At 41.7% G+C, this 14,303-nt stretch overlaps 1 protein-coding gene across 20 annotated transcripts in view; it reads right to left on the reverse strand.

The window, feature by feature from the left end:
- LPIN2 (lipin 2) overlaps positions 1-14,303 on the reverse strand; it is a 140,117-nt gene that overhangs the window by 89,012 nt on the left and 36,802 nt on the right. For all 20 annotated transcript variants that reach the window (XM_078851545.1, XM_078851544.1, XM_078851554.1 and 17 more), the window contains exons 4-6: positions 10,386-10,684; positions 4,414-4,521; positions 431-554 (exon numbers count right to left, since the gene is read on the reverse strand). In XM_078851545.1, coding sequence (XP_078707671.1) covers positions 431-554; positions 4,414-4,521; positions 10,386-10,684 — 531 coding nt within the window. The remainder of the gene's footprint in view (positions 1-430; positions 555-4,413; positions 4,522-10,385; positions 10,685-14,303) is intronic.

Here is a 14,303-nt window from a genome sequence, read left to right on the forward strand (position 1 = left end):
AATCCACAACATGAGGGTGAGCAGCCATCAAGTTCCCTATATTAGAATTTGCACAGGATTCCCCTGGAATGAGCCTGGTCCTATCTTTTACAAAAAAGGTTACTACACTTGATCATTCCTATTGCATCGAATGCATCATTTTAAAAATATCTTGTTTCTAGCAGCAAATTAGAGAGCTACAGATTTTTACTCTAAAGATCATCCTGGGAGATTTTTGCAGCCCTGCTTTTGAAATCAATAAAAAGTCTTCAGCTTAGCCAGCCGCAAGAGGGTGCTGTTTTCATGTTACAGTATTTCTGTTGAATTATGCACAATTGCTCAGTTTTTCCCAATAGTTTAATGTGAAATGCAGAGTTTTAAGGAAGACAAAAAATTCAGTCACATTAAAAGTCCCAGACAGTATATAAAATTCATCTGTAAATAACTTTACCTTAGTAGATTCTGGGAATCCTCCCCATGTCCACTCCATATGAGATTCAGCTCTAAGCAAGCTCTCTGCAGGTTTCACTTCTAGTTCTGAATCACTTTTAGGACAGACTGGGTTGGAGAAAGGGCTATCAAAATAAACAGAAAACTACAGTATTTAAAATGCATTTGTTGTGCAGCTATTTGTGTTCGTTTTCTCTAGTTTAACACAGCTTCAATTATTCAGCAACAGGGCAAGAAGCCTAGTTGGGTTTTCAGACTGAGAAATTAGGTTAAAACCAAAATCACATTCAGGGGCTTACGTACTGATCAGCCTAAACAGATTTCTTCATTGTACTTGAAGTGTTCTCAGTATAATCCCCCACAATTTTCTCTTTTTTTTTTTTTTTGAAGTTATATGATTTAGCTGCCATCATGAGACAGATGTACTTCCTCCTGTTAATTTAGGATAATCTGTTTTAAATTCCTGTGTTCCAGACATGAGACAGCATTCCAGTTTGAAAGGCCTGAAAAGTTTCATCCAACACTAAAGTCTTATTATTGCTGCAAGTTAAGTTAAATGGATGGTTACATTCCAGTACACAACAGCATACACAGTACACCCCACCCCATCAAGGATGACTGGGGACAAAACTAGTAGAGCATATGATCAAATCAGGGAAAATATTGTGTGTTTACTTGCAAGTTTCCCTAGAATAATGAGGTCCAGATACATTACAATGGTATTTCAGCCTGTTTGCAGCTTGGAGACAAAACCACACCCCTCAATCACGGATGATAGGAGAATGCCTACTAATTTTTCAAAACTGGACGCCTTCTGCCCCACCTCTTCTGCCCTAACCCGGTTCCACCTCTTCCCCCAAACCCTCACCCCCTCTTGCTCCTCTCCCCCCTCCCACTTCCTCATCATTTGATCCTCTCCACTTCCCTCTCCCACCAAACTGGGCTTCTTCTGTTCCAGGGCTGGGAGAGGAGCTGCAACCTGCTGCAAGGAGGCAGCCTGCTGCCTGCACTTGAAATGTAGGCAAAAGGTGGCCCTGGCTGAGCAGGGGCTGGTGTGGGTTGATGACTTGGCGCCACCCGCCCCGGCCCACGGTGACTGGACACTGCCAGGTCCCCTTTTCAACTGAACTTTTGATTGAAAACCAGACACCTGGTAACCATAAGAATGCCCTGCCCCTTGAATTTGCCTTCAATTGAGACAACTTTGACAGGCAGGATAATCCAATTCTACTTTCCTATTATTACAATATGGGTACTGTTCTAAATAGCAGAATGACCTATGACCTTGTGTGGCTGGAATAAGGATTGTTACTTGAAGGAAGCATTTAGTCTTGGGATTTGTACAAGATTTTCTTTTCTTGAATATGATAACATACTACAGAAACTTGACCTTTTGCTTGAACATTCATACACCCACAGTGAGTTCCTTTAGGAGGATCTTTAAGTCCTGTTTCATTGGTTTAATGTGCTAGTTAAACATTGGTCTTTGCACCAGGAAGTAGAATAAATTCTACTGATTGACTTTTTATGGTGCACAAGATCATCATGAGGGTGATAATCATCTAAGCACTGATTTTGAATCTGTCTGGACTTGGTTGGTGGCAGACTCATCGGAAGATCCAATGCTAAGTTAATCAGGTGCAAGACCACCAGCTTCTTCAGCCAGAAAGCCAACAGTATCGTTGCTGCTCTCTCCTTCGTATATTTTGTATGGTCCTGGGGAGTAGTGGGGGAAAAAAGCAATTTCCCAGCTTCAGAAGAAGTAATTTCAATACCTCACATCCCAGGTCATGATATAAGGACAGGACACAGGGCAGTTTACTGCTGTTCCTGATGCAAAAAGGTGAATCCCCATCCCACCGAACAGATTTAATAGAACCGAGGATATTTCTAGGTGCAGGTTCCACTCTGCTTAATCCATTTTCTGTCATGTAAGTCTTGGTGTTCCTCTCCACCTTGATTGGCAATGTAAAAGGAAACTTTGCTCCACGCAGAACAGAGGAGGGATGGTGGTGTTCTTTCTAGATTATTCATGAAAACCCTTCAGACATATTAACTATCATGACAAGAACAAGTTTGTTATCCACGGAAGGAACAGTGCTCAGATACGTCAATGAATCATTGTACTCCAACTGATGGATTCTGTATTCTCTTTCTGGTACCCATTTCCAGGATTAAATGGAGATACCTTGTTTGTCATACTGTGTTGCGCCAATCTGAAGTTGATGATGGATGATTTCGTTTGTGTCCTGACATTTCCATATCCTTGCTGGAGATGGGGAATGGGACAAAGCTGTCTCTGTGATTTTAGCACAGCTCCACAGAGTAACCCCACTAGGAGTGTGTCCAGCAACCTCATTTTGACTACAGCTATAGATAGCCATCTACTAACAAATAGTAAAAGCCTGGCACAAATTGGGGTTCTAACTTCAGACAGGTCTGGTTGGAAGTCCTGCAGTTAGCAATGAAGGCAGCTATTGACCTTACCTCAGAACCCTGCACTTGTGTTAGTTATCATTTGCAAAAAAGTATTTCTCTTGTTTACTTCAAGTACTGCTTTAACTTGCCAAATGAACTCTATTCATTTCTACAGTGTCTGACAGGGGCCAAGACTTTAAATTAACTTTTCATCAGGCTTGCCTGTTACTACAGGGACAGATAAAACAGAAGGGAACATCAGTGGGTGAGGCACTGCCTGCTGCTAGTGACTGACAGGAGTGGTTTTGCCTCCAAACCACAAGCAGGTTGAAGTACCCCTTGTAACAGATTTATGGACCGTAGCACAATGAAGAAAATAACAATACAAGCAGCACTGATTGTAAGTATCGATATCTTTCCTTGCCTCCGTGATGGCCTGTCTACTCCTTTCTTTTGAGCAGGTAATGGTGAGATACTGAAGAAAGCTGCTCTGTTTTCTGCACACAAAAACTGCGCCAGCAGGCCCAGAAAGGGCTACTCTCACTACATGCACAGTTTGCACTATAAAGAACTGGAACAAGCTGGAGGCTTGCTCCTCTTGACTGTATACTTTAACACTTGAAAAGCTAAAAGCTCCTGCTAATGGTTTTGTAAGGCAAAGAGTAGGAGCCCTGTCTTTCTTCTCCTTCCCCAGCAGCCACCCCCTCCTAAACAGCTAAAGGATCCCTCAGCCACCAAAATTGCTCTCTCACCCAAAATGGGTAGAGTGCCTCATGCACTAGAGAGGAAGGACAATTTTATGGTTAAGGAACTGGACTAGGAAACAGAAGACTTATTCAGTCCCCAGCTTTACCCCAGACTTGCTGTGTGATCTTGTGCAAGTAACTTAGTCTATCTCAATTCCACATCTGTATAATGGGAAAAATACTCCTCAACCTCACAGCTGTGTTGTGAAAATAAATTTATTAATTATTGTGAAGAGCACAGATACCATACCGATGAACGCCAAATACCTGTTAAGGCTTAAGCTCCACAAACCTGGAGCTTTTATGCAAATATAACTGGCAGCTCCTCTAATCTGGACTGGGTGTTTGTCTAGAGTTCGTGGTCCTGTTTTGAGTAATTTGTCATTTAACTCAACTTAAAAAAAGTTATTATGAATGTTAGCCTAGGCACTTCACAAATGTTTACTCTGACACACACATTTGTGGCTAACCTTAGGTTGAGTGCTTGGGAATTTGCCCTCTTCCTGTAATTTATTAGGTGTGAATAAAATCATCAGCTACAGTTTTATTTTTTCCCTGGTGAACTTTAACAGCAGCTTTTGTTCATTCAGAAAGGATGAAACAAGTACAACAGTTTTTTTTCCAGCAAACATAAATCTACACATAAATTGTGTAGAGTCCTTGAGCCCGTGCTAAGCTGCAAAAGCAGTCCTGGATGCCACATATGTTGAGCACCTTTCTTTGTGTAGTTTTATAGGTCAGAAGAAGTTACAGAGGTGGTGCATTACATAACATAGGAGTACAAAATCATACAGAAAGAGGACACCATAAAATGACCTACTTCTCCAAAGGGGACCACTCTCCATCAGATAAAGGGTAATGATCCTTGGAGTGATAAATCAAAGGCTCTTTCTGCTCATCACTCTTTGGTGAAGAATTTGAGGATCCTCTGTGGAGACAAAAGAACCATTTTTGTTTTAAGTGAGTCAATGACAGATCTTCAATGGCAACTTACCTAGAAGAACTGAATTATTTGTACCAGAAATCTTAGGTCAAAGAGAGCAAGGAAGAGATTCATAGTTGAGAGAGACTAATAGATTGAGAGATAACTAAAGAAAGAGCAATAGTTCATCATTGGAGGTGCCGCTTTCTTGCCTACACAGCCATCTTTAATAACTGTAAAAAAGACCCTAGCAAAGTTTAAAAATGACCCCTACCACATATTTAACTAAACAACTTAGTGTTAATCTAAGAGATCTCACAGACATATACCAAGTGATGCCATCCTCCACAAACTTGCTGTTTAGTATGTAAGCAAAAATTGAAATTGCAACCAAAAGCCTCCAGAAATCTATTAATTTAGAATACTACAACAAAGGAATACATAAAATAGATTTGACACTGTATTCTTTGAATATTAGCCTAGTTTGTGGATAATGCAGTAAAAAAAAAAAAAAAAAAAAAAAAGAGTTATTGGTAAGTCACATAGGACCTAGAAGTTAGCCAGACTAGCACTGGATACTACTATTAGTTGCCTCCAGTACATTTATGAGCAGAGGATTTAACTGTGTTAATTTCCCAGCACCAGGCCCCACTGTGATTAGCTGAAGAGCGCTAATGAGATCAAAGCACATGGCACTATGGCTGTAAACTAATCACTGCATTTAATTTATAGAAGCCCCTTTCAAATATTTGCATCTATAAACATTCAGAGCTTTGTACAGCTTTGACCTAAATGGAAAAAGTATACTGAATATGATAATTATTCTTAGAAATGAATAACTTGTTCCGAAGCCAGTTTATTCTGCCCCGCACAAACCCAAACACTAAAGCAAGGACACTAGGCCATGATGACAAGTCTGGCTTATGATTATTTTAAAAGCAATTTGATTTAACAGCTGTAAGTTTAATATGAAAAAACAAAAAATGCTTCTCCTTCACTGTTGAAATGGCCATACTAGTTTTGTACAACATTTCTTAACGAGTTCCAGTGCATATTCTCAGTCCAAAAGAGAGATCCAAAATCTAGGTATAGCCTATGAAAATTTATACTGCCCCCTCTAGATACCATGTACCACAATGATTTTTCCACTCATTTGCACAAATCTTTCAGTCCAAATAAGGAAGAGTCCACAGTTAGTGGGTGATAACACTGGAACATATTATGATGAAAGTGTATTTTTCCACTTACTAACATAAGCAAGTATCTGTTGTTTCACTTACAATATTTACCACTTATGAGAGGTGCTAAATTAATAGCCTTAGTGACAAGAAGTATATTGGTGGTGACAATATGCTTCCTCACACTGCTCATGAGTGCATCCAGCGTTGAAGACCTCAAAAAATGAGAATGGTTTGGCCTACACATATACAAAAACATTGGAAATATAACAAGACTTCCAGGTAGTGCCATTTGTGAGGGCAGTCATTTGTGCCAAGTGGAATCTATTCCCAGGGAACTAGACAAACAACCAACTCATTTCACATAAGGCACTGAACCATCTGATGAACAATAACTTTCAGTCCTCAGTGAGGAAGACTATTTGGTTAGGAGCCTTTAATATGGAAGCCTCAAGGAACGTGGTCCAAAGCCCAGTGAAGTCAATGGAAAGACTCAGAGTGACTTCAATGAGCCTTGGATCATGCCCTAACAGCACCACCCTCAGTTATCTATTTTGCAACATTCATCAGCTGCCATTTCTTTCCCTCCCTCATCCATTTTAGATATGCCCTAAGTAAATATATTACACTTTATAGAAAATTGTTTAATTTAATTTGACCTACAAAATGTTTTTAAACCAATGTCTCTATTTACTGCATACATAGTGCAGATAGTGCTCAGATAGTCAAAGAAAAGAAAACCTATAAATTGGCTGTTAAAGCACAACAGCCCAGTTTGGAGCCACACAAAACAGTCAAAAGCACAATGTGTTTAAATGGTAAAAGATGCATAGATGCTAGATACACAACACCCTCTATTTCTGCTTCATACATCACAATTTCAGTAACTGTCTGTTGGCAGTAACATAGCTAAGTTAGGCACTTTTGAGAACATATGCATACAACATACTATTACATTTAGAGAGTAAAATTATATTTGTGATAAGTAACAAAAGTGACTGGAAGCAGATTTTTCTGAAGAACAGAAGAAAGCTCCTTTCCACTTTACAAGAACAGAAATAGATAAAATGTTCCTTCCTGCTGCTGTACTTTTGACCTTTCTGTTGGAAACACTTGTCTGGCTTTTCTGGTGTTAGTGTTATTTTTAAATCTGAGCAGAGACGTGTGTGTGTGTGGTTTATTTATTTATTTTTCAGAAAATACCTTGGCACTTAAGTTTATTTGGAATATACATTGCTGTAACTTCATTCCAAAAAAAACTTAAGTGCCAAGGTATTTTTTGAATTTTATGACCATTCTAGAATACCTGCTAATATAATAATAATTTTGAGTAGTCCTCACATCCCCACTCTATATGAAAGCAAAGCCTCTCAACACTTTGTCCGAGTTAATTGTACAACCATGATTTTAGATGGATCCATCTAGTAACTTGATGGAAAAAAAATCAAAGTCATGCCTACTGTATGGATTTTACTTCCTACTTTGTTAGAGCATGGGAGCAGACACAAGGGATACAAATAGGAGATCTACAATTATAGAGCTAGGTCATCAAAACCATCTCAACATTTTGGGTCTCATGGAGTTCAGTCCTGAATTTTATTATATATCCATGGTTATGCTGTGATGCAGAAAACCAAAGACCAAGTACATTTAGCAGGTAGTTAGTACTGAACATCAGTATCTTTATAGCAGCCCTCATGTTATTCCATTTAGCTTTATCCTGTTGTAAACGCATTTACAACAAAATTCTGGCTTTATTAAAAAAAATTCATCTCTATTGTATTTTTCAAAGGACTTAGATAAAAAGATAGCCTTTTTATACTCCAAAAGCCCTACAACTAGTCACAATTTTGATTAAACCAGCTGCTTCAGTCCAACCTGCAAACTTTTAGCCTCTCCTCCAAACAAGTAGTTTGAGATACATTTTGAATTATCAACAATGATTACCAAAAGCAACTGCTTGAAGGTATGCAGCAGTCAGTTTCCCAAAAGGCCACTACAGGCTTAAGGTTCCTCGAACTTTAGTACGTTTAATGTATTTTAACCTAATGCAAAGAAAAACAGGGAAAGGGAGAACTACTTACAGGAAAAATTTGCTTTCTGCATTTGTAATGGGGATTTTTTCACCTGCCTCTGCAACATGAGGCATGGGTCACTTGCTGGTTTGAACCAGAGTAAATGATGCATTCTGTGTAGCTTGAAGTCTTTACATCAAGATTTGGGGACATAAGTAACTCAGTCAGAGGTTACAGGTCTATTATAGGAGATTGAGTGGGTGAGATTCTGAGCGTGGGTGAGATATGTAGGAGGTCAACTAGATGATCATAATGGCCCCTTCTGGCCTTGAAGTTTATGTCTGTGTTTAGGAACACAAGATTCTTTTCAGTCACGTTCTCTTCCTATACTGACATTCACTTCCTCATCCTATTAAAGACCTTCCTCCTGATCCCAACCAACTACCAGTTCTGCTTCAATGAACAATTTGTATAGTTCCTATGTTTTCAGGCTGGGTATTTATCATTCTTTCAGGTCCCAGAGTAGGTCTCTAACATTAACACAGTCAAATACTGAATATAACCATTTCATGGTGTGGTAATGAACTAGTTCAATCCAGGAAACAAACTCCCCTCCTACTGTTAAACAATCCGAGGCCTTGCCTAAATTTGCAGTAGCATATAGGGTACGTACATACAGTTACACATGGCAGTGAAAACCTCCGGGGGGGGGGGGGGGGGGGGAGGAGTGAAAAATAGCTCTAGCAGTAGGAAATTGCTAGAGCCTTTTCCTGCTGCCTCCCCCCTACCAGAGCCTCTCTCCACTGAGTGAGTCTTTCACTACAGCAAGGAAAGGCTCTGGTAATGGGACACTATGCTGCTAAAAAACAGCAGTGTAGATGTGGGAGGCACTGCTTGAGTGCATAGAGAGCCATGTAGGGTATATACACTAATTGTTTAAGTGGTGCCTCAGCATCTATACTGCTATTTATACGCATTCTGTTTGAGCATGCAATGTCTACACACTTCCGCAAGCGTAGACCTAAAGAATCGACTTCTACACAAAACTGCAGCCCCTAATATAAAGGATAGGATAGAAAATAAACTGGTTTAATTTTTTTTGATGGGCTTTAAGCAAGTATACAGCTCCAGTCATTTTTATATTCCAGATGTCAAAATGATTTCTACTGAAACTTACTGATGCTGATAGCTTACCCATTTCAATATAACTTCTGGCCACTCAGTAAAAGATTTAAGGGTGGCAATTTTGCAACAGAAAAGTTTCAGAAACAGACTCCAGTGAGAAACTGCTGAGCTTGAATTAATATGCAAACTAGATACCATTAACTTGGGTTTGAATAGAGACTGGGACTGGCTGGGTCATTACACATATTGAATCTATTTCTTTAAGTTAAGTATCCCCACACCTTCTTGTCAACTGTCTAAATGGACCATCTTGATCATCACTACAAAAGATTTTTTCTCCTGCTGATAATAGCTCATCTGAACTAATTAGCCTCTCACAGTTTGTATGGCAACTTCCAACTTATCTGTATGTGTGTGTATGTATATATATCTATATCTATCTTACTAAATGTTCCAATCTATGCATCCGATGAAGTGGGCTGTAGCCCATGAAAGCTTATGCTCTAATAAATGTGTTAGTCTCTAAGGTGCCACTAGTACTCCTGTTCTTCTTACCGATGCTGATAGCTTACTCATTTCAATATATAGGAGGGAGGTAGTTCTCTTTCTTTAGCAATAATCCAGAAGGACCTGCAAGCACTTAAAAATGAAAATCTGGTTTGAATTACAGAAGTTAATTTTGGGGAGTCTAATTGATGGGGAGTCTAATTTGGGGAGTCCAATGGATCATACGTATTTGATACTACTGAGTTTATTCTAGAGGGTTTTAGGTACACTACAAGCCGCATGGTGCCAGCCAGAGATGAGGGACTGAGACATTTGAATAGTACACACCAGTGCGGTAGCATATTGCACAACACTTGCTTACTTTACCTACATTCTTTCAGATATACTTAGTATGGGAGAACAGCAGCTGCCTCAGTTAAAAGTTGCATCTCTGTTTGCTTAAAGCAAAATTCTGATGCCCTTAAAATGGGGGTGGGCAAACTGCGGCCCACGTCCAGCCCATCAGACCTTGTAATACAGCCCTCGAGCTCCGGCCAGGGAATGAGGTTGGGGGCTTGCCCCGCTTGGCTCCTGGAAGCAGCAGTGTGTCCCCCCTCCGGCTCCTGCACGAAGGGGCAGCCAGAGGGTTCCGCATGTTGCCCCTGCCCCAAGTACTGGCTCTGCAGCTCCCACTGGCCAGGAACTACATTATGTAAGCATGCTTTGTAGTGTGTTGACAGCCTGACCAGCCCCACAGGACTGATTGCTAGGGACACGAGTGATAATTTTGATGGACGACACTAGCTTAAACAAGATTTGGCATTTGCTCAGGGATTCAAAATTGCTCAATTCTGAAAGATTCTGAAGAGTTCTGGAAGAAGTCAAGATTAAAAATATAATTTCTTTGTATTTTTAAGGAAAGAACTCTTGGACTTCCACATTCTATAACTTAATGATAACCCTTATCAAGGGTACCTTACATAAGATAAGAGGTTAATACACAAGCCACAGTACAAAGCCTTAGTGATACCACGTGAAAGAATTCAGTACATATTTAACAGTTTACCTCAGATGTTGAACACCTCTCTCGTCATCAGAGCTTATTTCTATTTCAAAAATCTCTTCAATCCCAGAAGAGATCTGATCTTCCTTCTTGCTATCTTGTTTGTATTTCTTTCTTCTTCGCTTTTTTTTCTTCACAGATCCTGAGATGAACACAGTCTCTGTTTCCATGACGTGTGTAACTTCAGAGCTCTGACATGTCCTTTCAGTTTCACCTGACTTCAGCAAGTGATCTTCAATCTCTTTAAAGAACTGATCCTCAGTAATTATTGGGGAGGTTGCCAGATATGCAGGAACTTTTTCCTAACCAAAACAAGGGGAATAATAAATAAGCAGATACATTTATTATGTAGACACAAACAGAATAACAAAAGGTTAAATAAATGTGGGGATGCAGTGGGGTGGGAGAGGTGAGCAGCATCAAGGACTGACTGGCAGATATGGCAAATTTCCTGCCTGACCAGCAATACTGCCCCACATGACTGACTGCTGGGAGACTTCATTTAAATTAATTTAAGTACCTTTGAGGTCCACTGTACTAAAGGCAAAATTTACGACTTGTGGGCTGGAATTGTGTGTAACCTCTTGGAGGAGAAGTGGTGGGGGTATGATGTAAGGCCTGGGAATTAAGGGCTATACTGAAAATATGCCAGGCAAGAATGAACTTTTAGGATAAGTGTGAAGTAGATTTTTTGGGGAATACCTAGGGAGAGGTTAATGCAAATTTCACACCTCTGGTTATGCAGAAATCCAGGCTTTTGAAGATATGTCCTGAGGTGTGGGTCTTTGCTGATTACCTGTTCCCAGACAGTAGCAGGTTTACAATGGCACCAGGCCCTCACTGGGAAGGGGCCTATTATGGACTTGGGGTCTGGCCCCTTGCCCGGGTCAGCCCAGCACCAAGGCCCTGCTGTGTGAGCAGCTCGAAGCCAGCAGGTCCCACTCGCCTGTAGGGGGCTCGCCGACGAGCAGCTGGTCTCCGTTATGTGGTCTGGGAAGGGCTGCTGGCCGGTGGGTGCAGCTGTGGGGCTCTCGGGAGTCACGTCCCAGGGATATGCCCTGCTCCCCAGTGTGGCTCCAGCTCTGAGCAGTGTCTGCTGTCTGCAACCCAGGGGACCCTACCTGCGTACCCAGGAGCCAAGCCACCTGGGACCAGCGCAGAGGCTGGCTGTCTCAGCCAGTTTGTGGTGGGGGAGCAGAACAGGGGCTCAGCCAGGCCCCACGAGGCAAGTAGGTCCAGAGGGAACGCAACCTGGCCAGGCCTGGCTCCAGCTCAGCTGATCACACTGATCCTGAGGATCCACATCCGGTGACCGGCCCCAGCCGCACCGCCAGCTCAGCCCAGCGGACACAATCACCTCCCAGCAGGGCTGGTGAGTGCAGCTGGGCATGGGGGAGTGCGTCTCTGGGGGGGTGCTGGGCAGTGCAGGAGGTCTGTGCATGTTGGGGTGCTGGGCATAGGAGGATCTTTGGAAGGGGCACTAGGCAGTGGGGAGGGAAGGTCTGTGTGTGTTGGGGTGCTGGGCAGTGGCAGGGGGTCTGTGTGTGTTGGGGTGCTGGGCAGGTGTGGTGGTGGGGCTGTGGAGAGGTACAGGGGGTATGTGTCTGTGGGTGGGCGAGTGAGCAGAGGTGGTGGTGTGGTGTTGCTGGGCATAAGGAGTTAGGGCGGCGCTCTGGCAGCACAGGGCCAGCATGCGTCTGGTGGCTGCCAGTTTGTAAACTGGGAGCTCAAATTCAGCTGGGCGGAGTAGGGCTACCCCCGCCACGCCGAGGCCCATTGCAGCCGGCCAGCCCCTTACTCCGGGGGCTAACCCCCCTCTCACACACTATGCCCCTTTGCTTCCATGGGGGCCCACAAATATGTTTGGTGCCAGGCCCACAAAGGTTAATCTGGCCCTCTTTCCAGAGGGTGGAGATCGAAGGCCTGAGCTGTTTAAAGAAATGGCTGAACTGCCCAGCCTGGGTTCTAGTTGAATCTGAAACAGTTATGAACCTGGAACCAAGGTGAAAACCCAGTTGTGGGTTTTGAAGAACTGACACTACCACAGCACGCTGGAGTTAGGGCTGACCTCCAGTAAGCTTTTTAGCATGCACGTAGGTTGTGTTGCTTTTCTGTAAATTTTTGACTTTAAAAATAAATGTGCTTGCTTAGAAAGTTGTGTGGTAATTAACAACTGTGAGCAATACGCTGGTCAAACCTCTGGAGAGAAAGCAAAGTGCACGTGCTGGCCTGTTCAGGCAGCCTGGCTTGCTGGAGAGATCAGTGTGGGCATGGAACCATGCAGCCTGGAAGAACCCTAATCAGGATGAAATGAGACATGCATCTGTGCCTAAGAGAGGGGATGGCTGTGAGCTGGAAATCATTAAGTGGCTGTCTTCAAGGGACCCTGGAGTGGGAATACAGGTCCCAGTTACCCTGAAACTGACAATTGCATCATTTTTCTATACAGTGCCTAGTATGTTTTTGGCATTACTGTAATATTAATAAGAAGTGTTCATTAGCAAGACAAGGTGGGTGAGGTAATACATATTTTATTGGACCAATTTCTGCTGGGAGAGAGACCAGCTTTCGAGCTTACACAGAGCTCTTCTTTCAAATATATTGATTTCAATTACAACACACAATACAAAGTGCTCACTTAATATTATTATTTTTGATTACAAATATTTGCACTCTAAAAATGATAAAAGAAAAAGTATTTTTCAATTCACCTCATACAAGTACTGTAGTGCAATCTCTTTATTATGAAAGCGCAACTTACAAATGTAGATTTTTTTTGTTATATAACTGTACTCAAAAAACAAAACAATGTAAAGTTTTAGAGCCTAAAAGTCCACTCAGTCATATTTCTTGTTCAATCAATTGCGAAGACAAACACATTTGTTTACATTTACGGGAGATAATGCTGCCTGCTTATTATTTATGTCACCTGAAAGTGAGGACAGGCTTTCGCATGGCACTTTTGTAGCTGGCATTGCAAAGTATTTACATATGATATGCTAAATCCAGATGCCAGATATGCTAAACATTCGTATGCTGCTTCATGCTTCAGCCACCATTCCAGAGGACATACTTCCATGCTGATGGACTCATTAAAAAAAATAGTGTGTTAATTAAATTTGTGACTGAATGCCTCGGGGGAGAATTGTATGCCTCCTACTCTGGTTTACCTGCATTCTGCCATATATTTCATGTTATAGCAATTTCAGATGATGACCCAGCACATTTTCACTGCAGATTTGACAAAACACAAAGAAAGTACCAATGGGAGATTTCTAAAGATAGCTAAAGCACTCGACCCAAGGTTTAAGAATGTGAAGTGCCTTCCAAAATCTGAGAGAGACTAGGTGTGGAGCATGCTTTCAGAAGTCGTAAAAGAACATTCCTATGTGGAACCCGAACCACCAAAAAAGAAAATCAACCTTCTGCTGATAACATCTGACTCAGATGATGAAAATGAACATGCAGTGGTCTGCACTGCTTTGGACTGTTATTGAGCAGAACCCCGCAGCAGCATGGACGCATGTCTTCTGGAATGATGGGTTTAAGCATGAAGGGACATAAGAATCTTTAGGGTATTTGGCATTTATATATCTTGAGACGCTGGCTACAACAGTGCCATGTAAATACAATATCACCTGACAGTGAGAACAGGCAAACAAGAAGCAGGCAGCATTATCTCCCATAAATGTAAACAAACTTGTTTGTCTGAGCGATTGGCTGAACAAGAAGGAGGACTGAGGGGACTTGTAGGCTCTAAAGTTTTACATTGTTTTGTTTTTGAATGCAGGTTTTCGGGGTTTTTTTTTTTTTTTTTTTACATAGTTCTACATTTGTAAATTCAACTTTCATGATAAAGAGATTGCACTACAGCACTTGCAATGGGGAAATTGAAAAATACCATTTATTCTGTTTTTACAG

Source organism: Lepidochelys kempii, chromosome 2 (genome assembly GCF_965140285.1).
Source record: "Lepidochelys kempii isolate rLepKem1 chromosome 2, rLepKem1.hap1, whole genome shotgun sequence".
Lineage (NCBI taxonomy): Eukaryota > Metazoa > Chordata > Testudines > Cheloniidae > Lepidochelys > Lepidochelys kempii.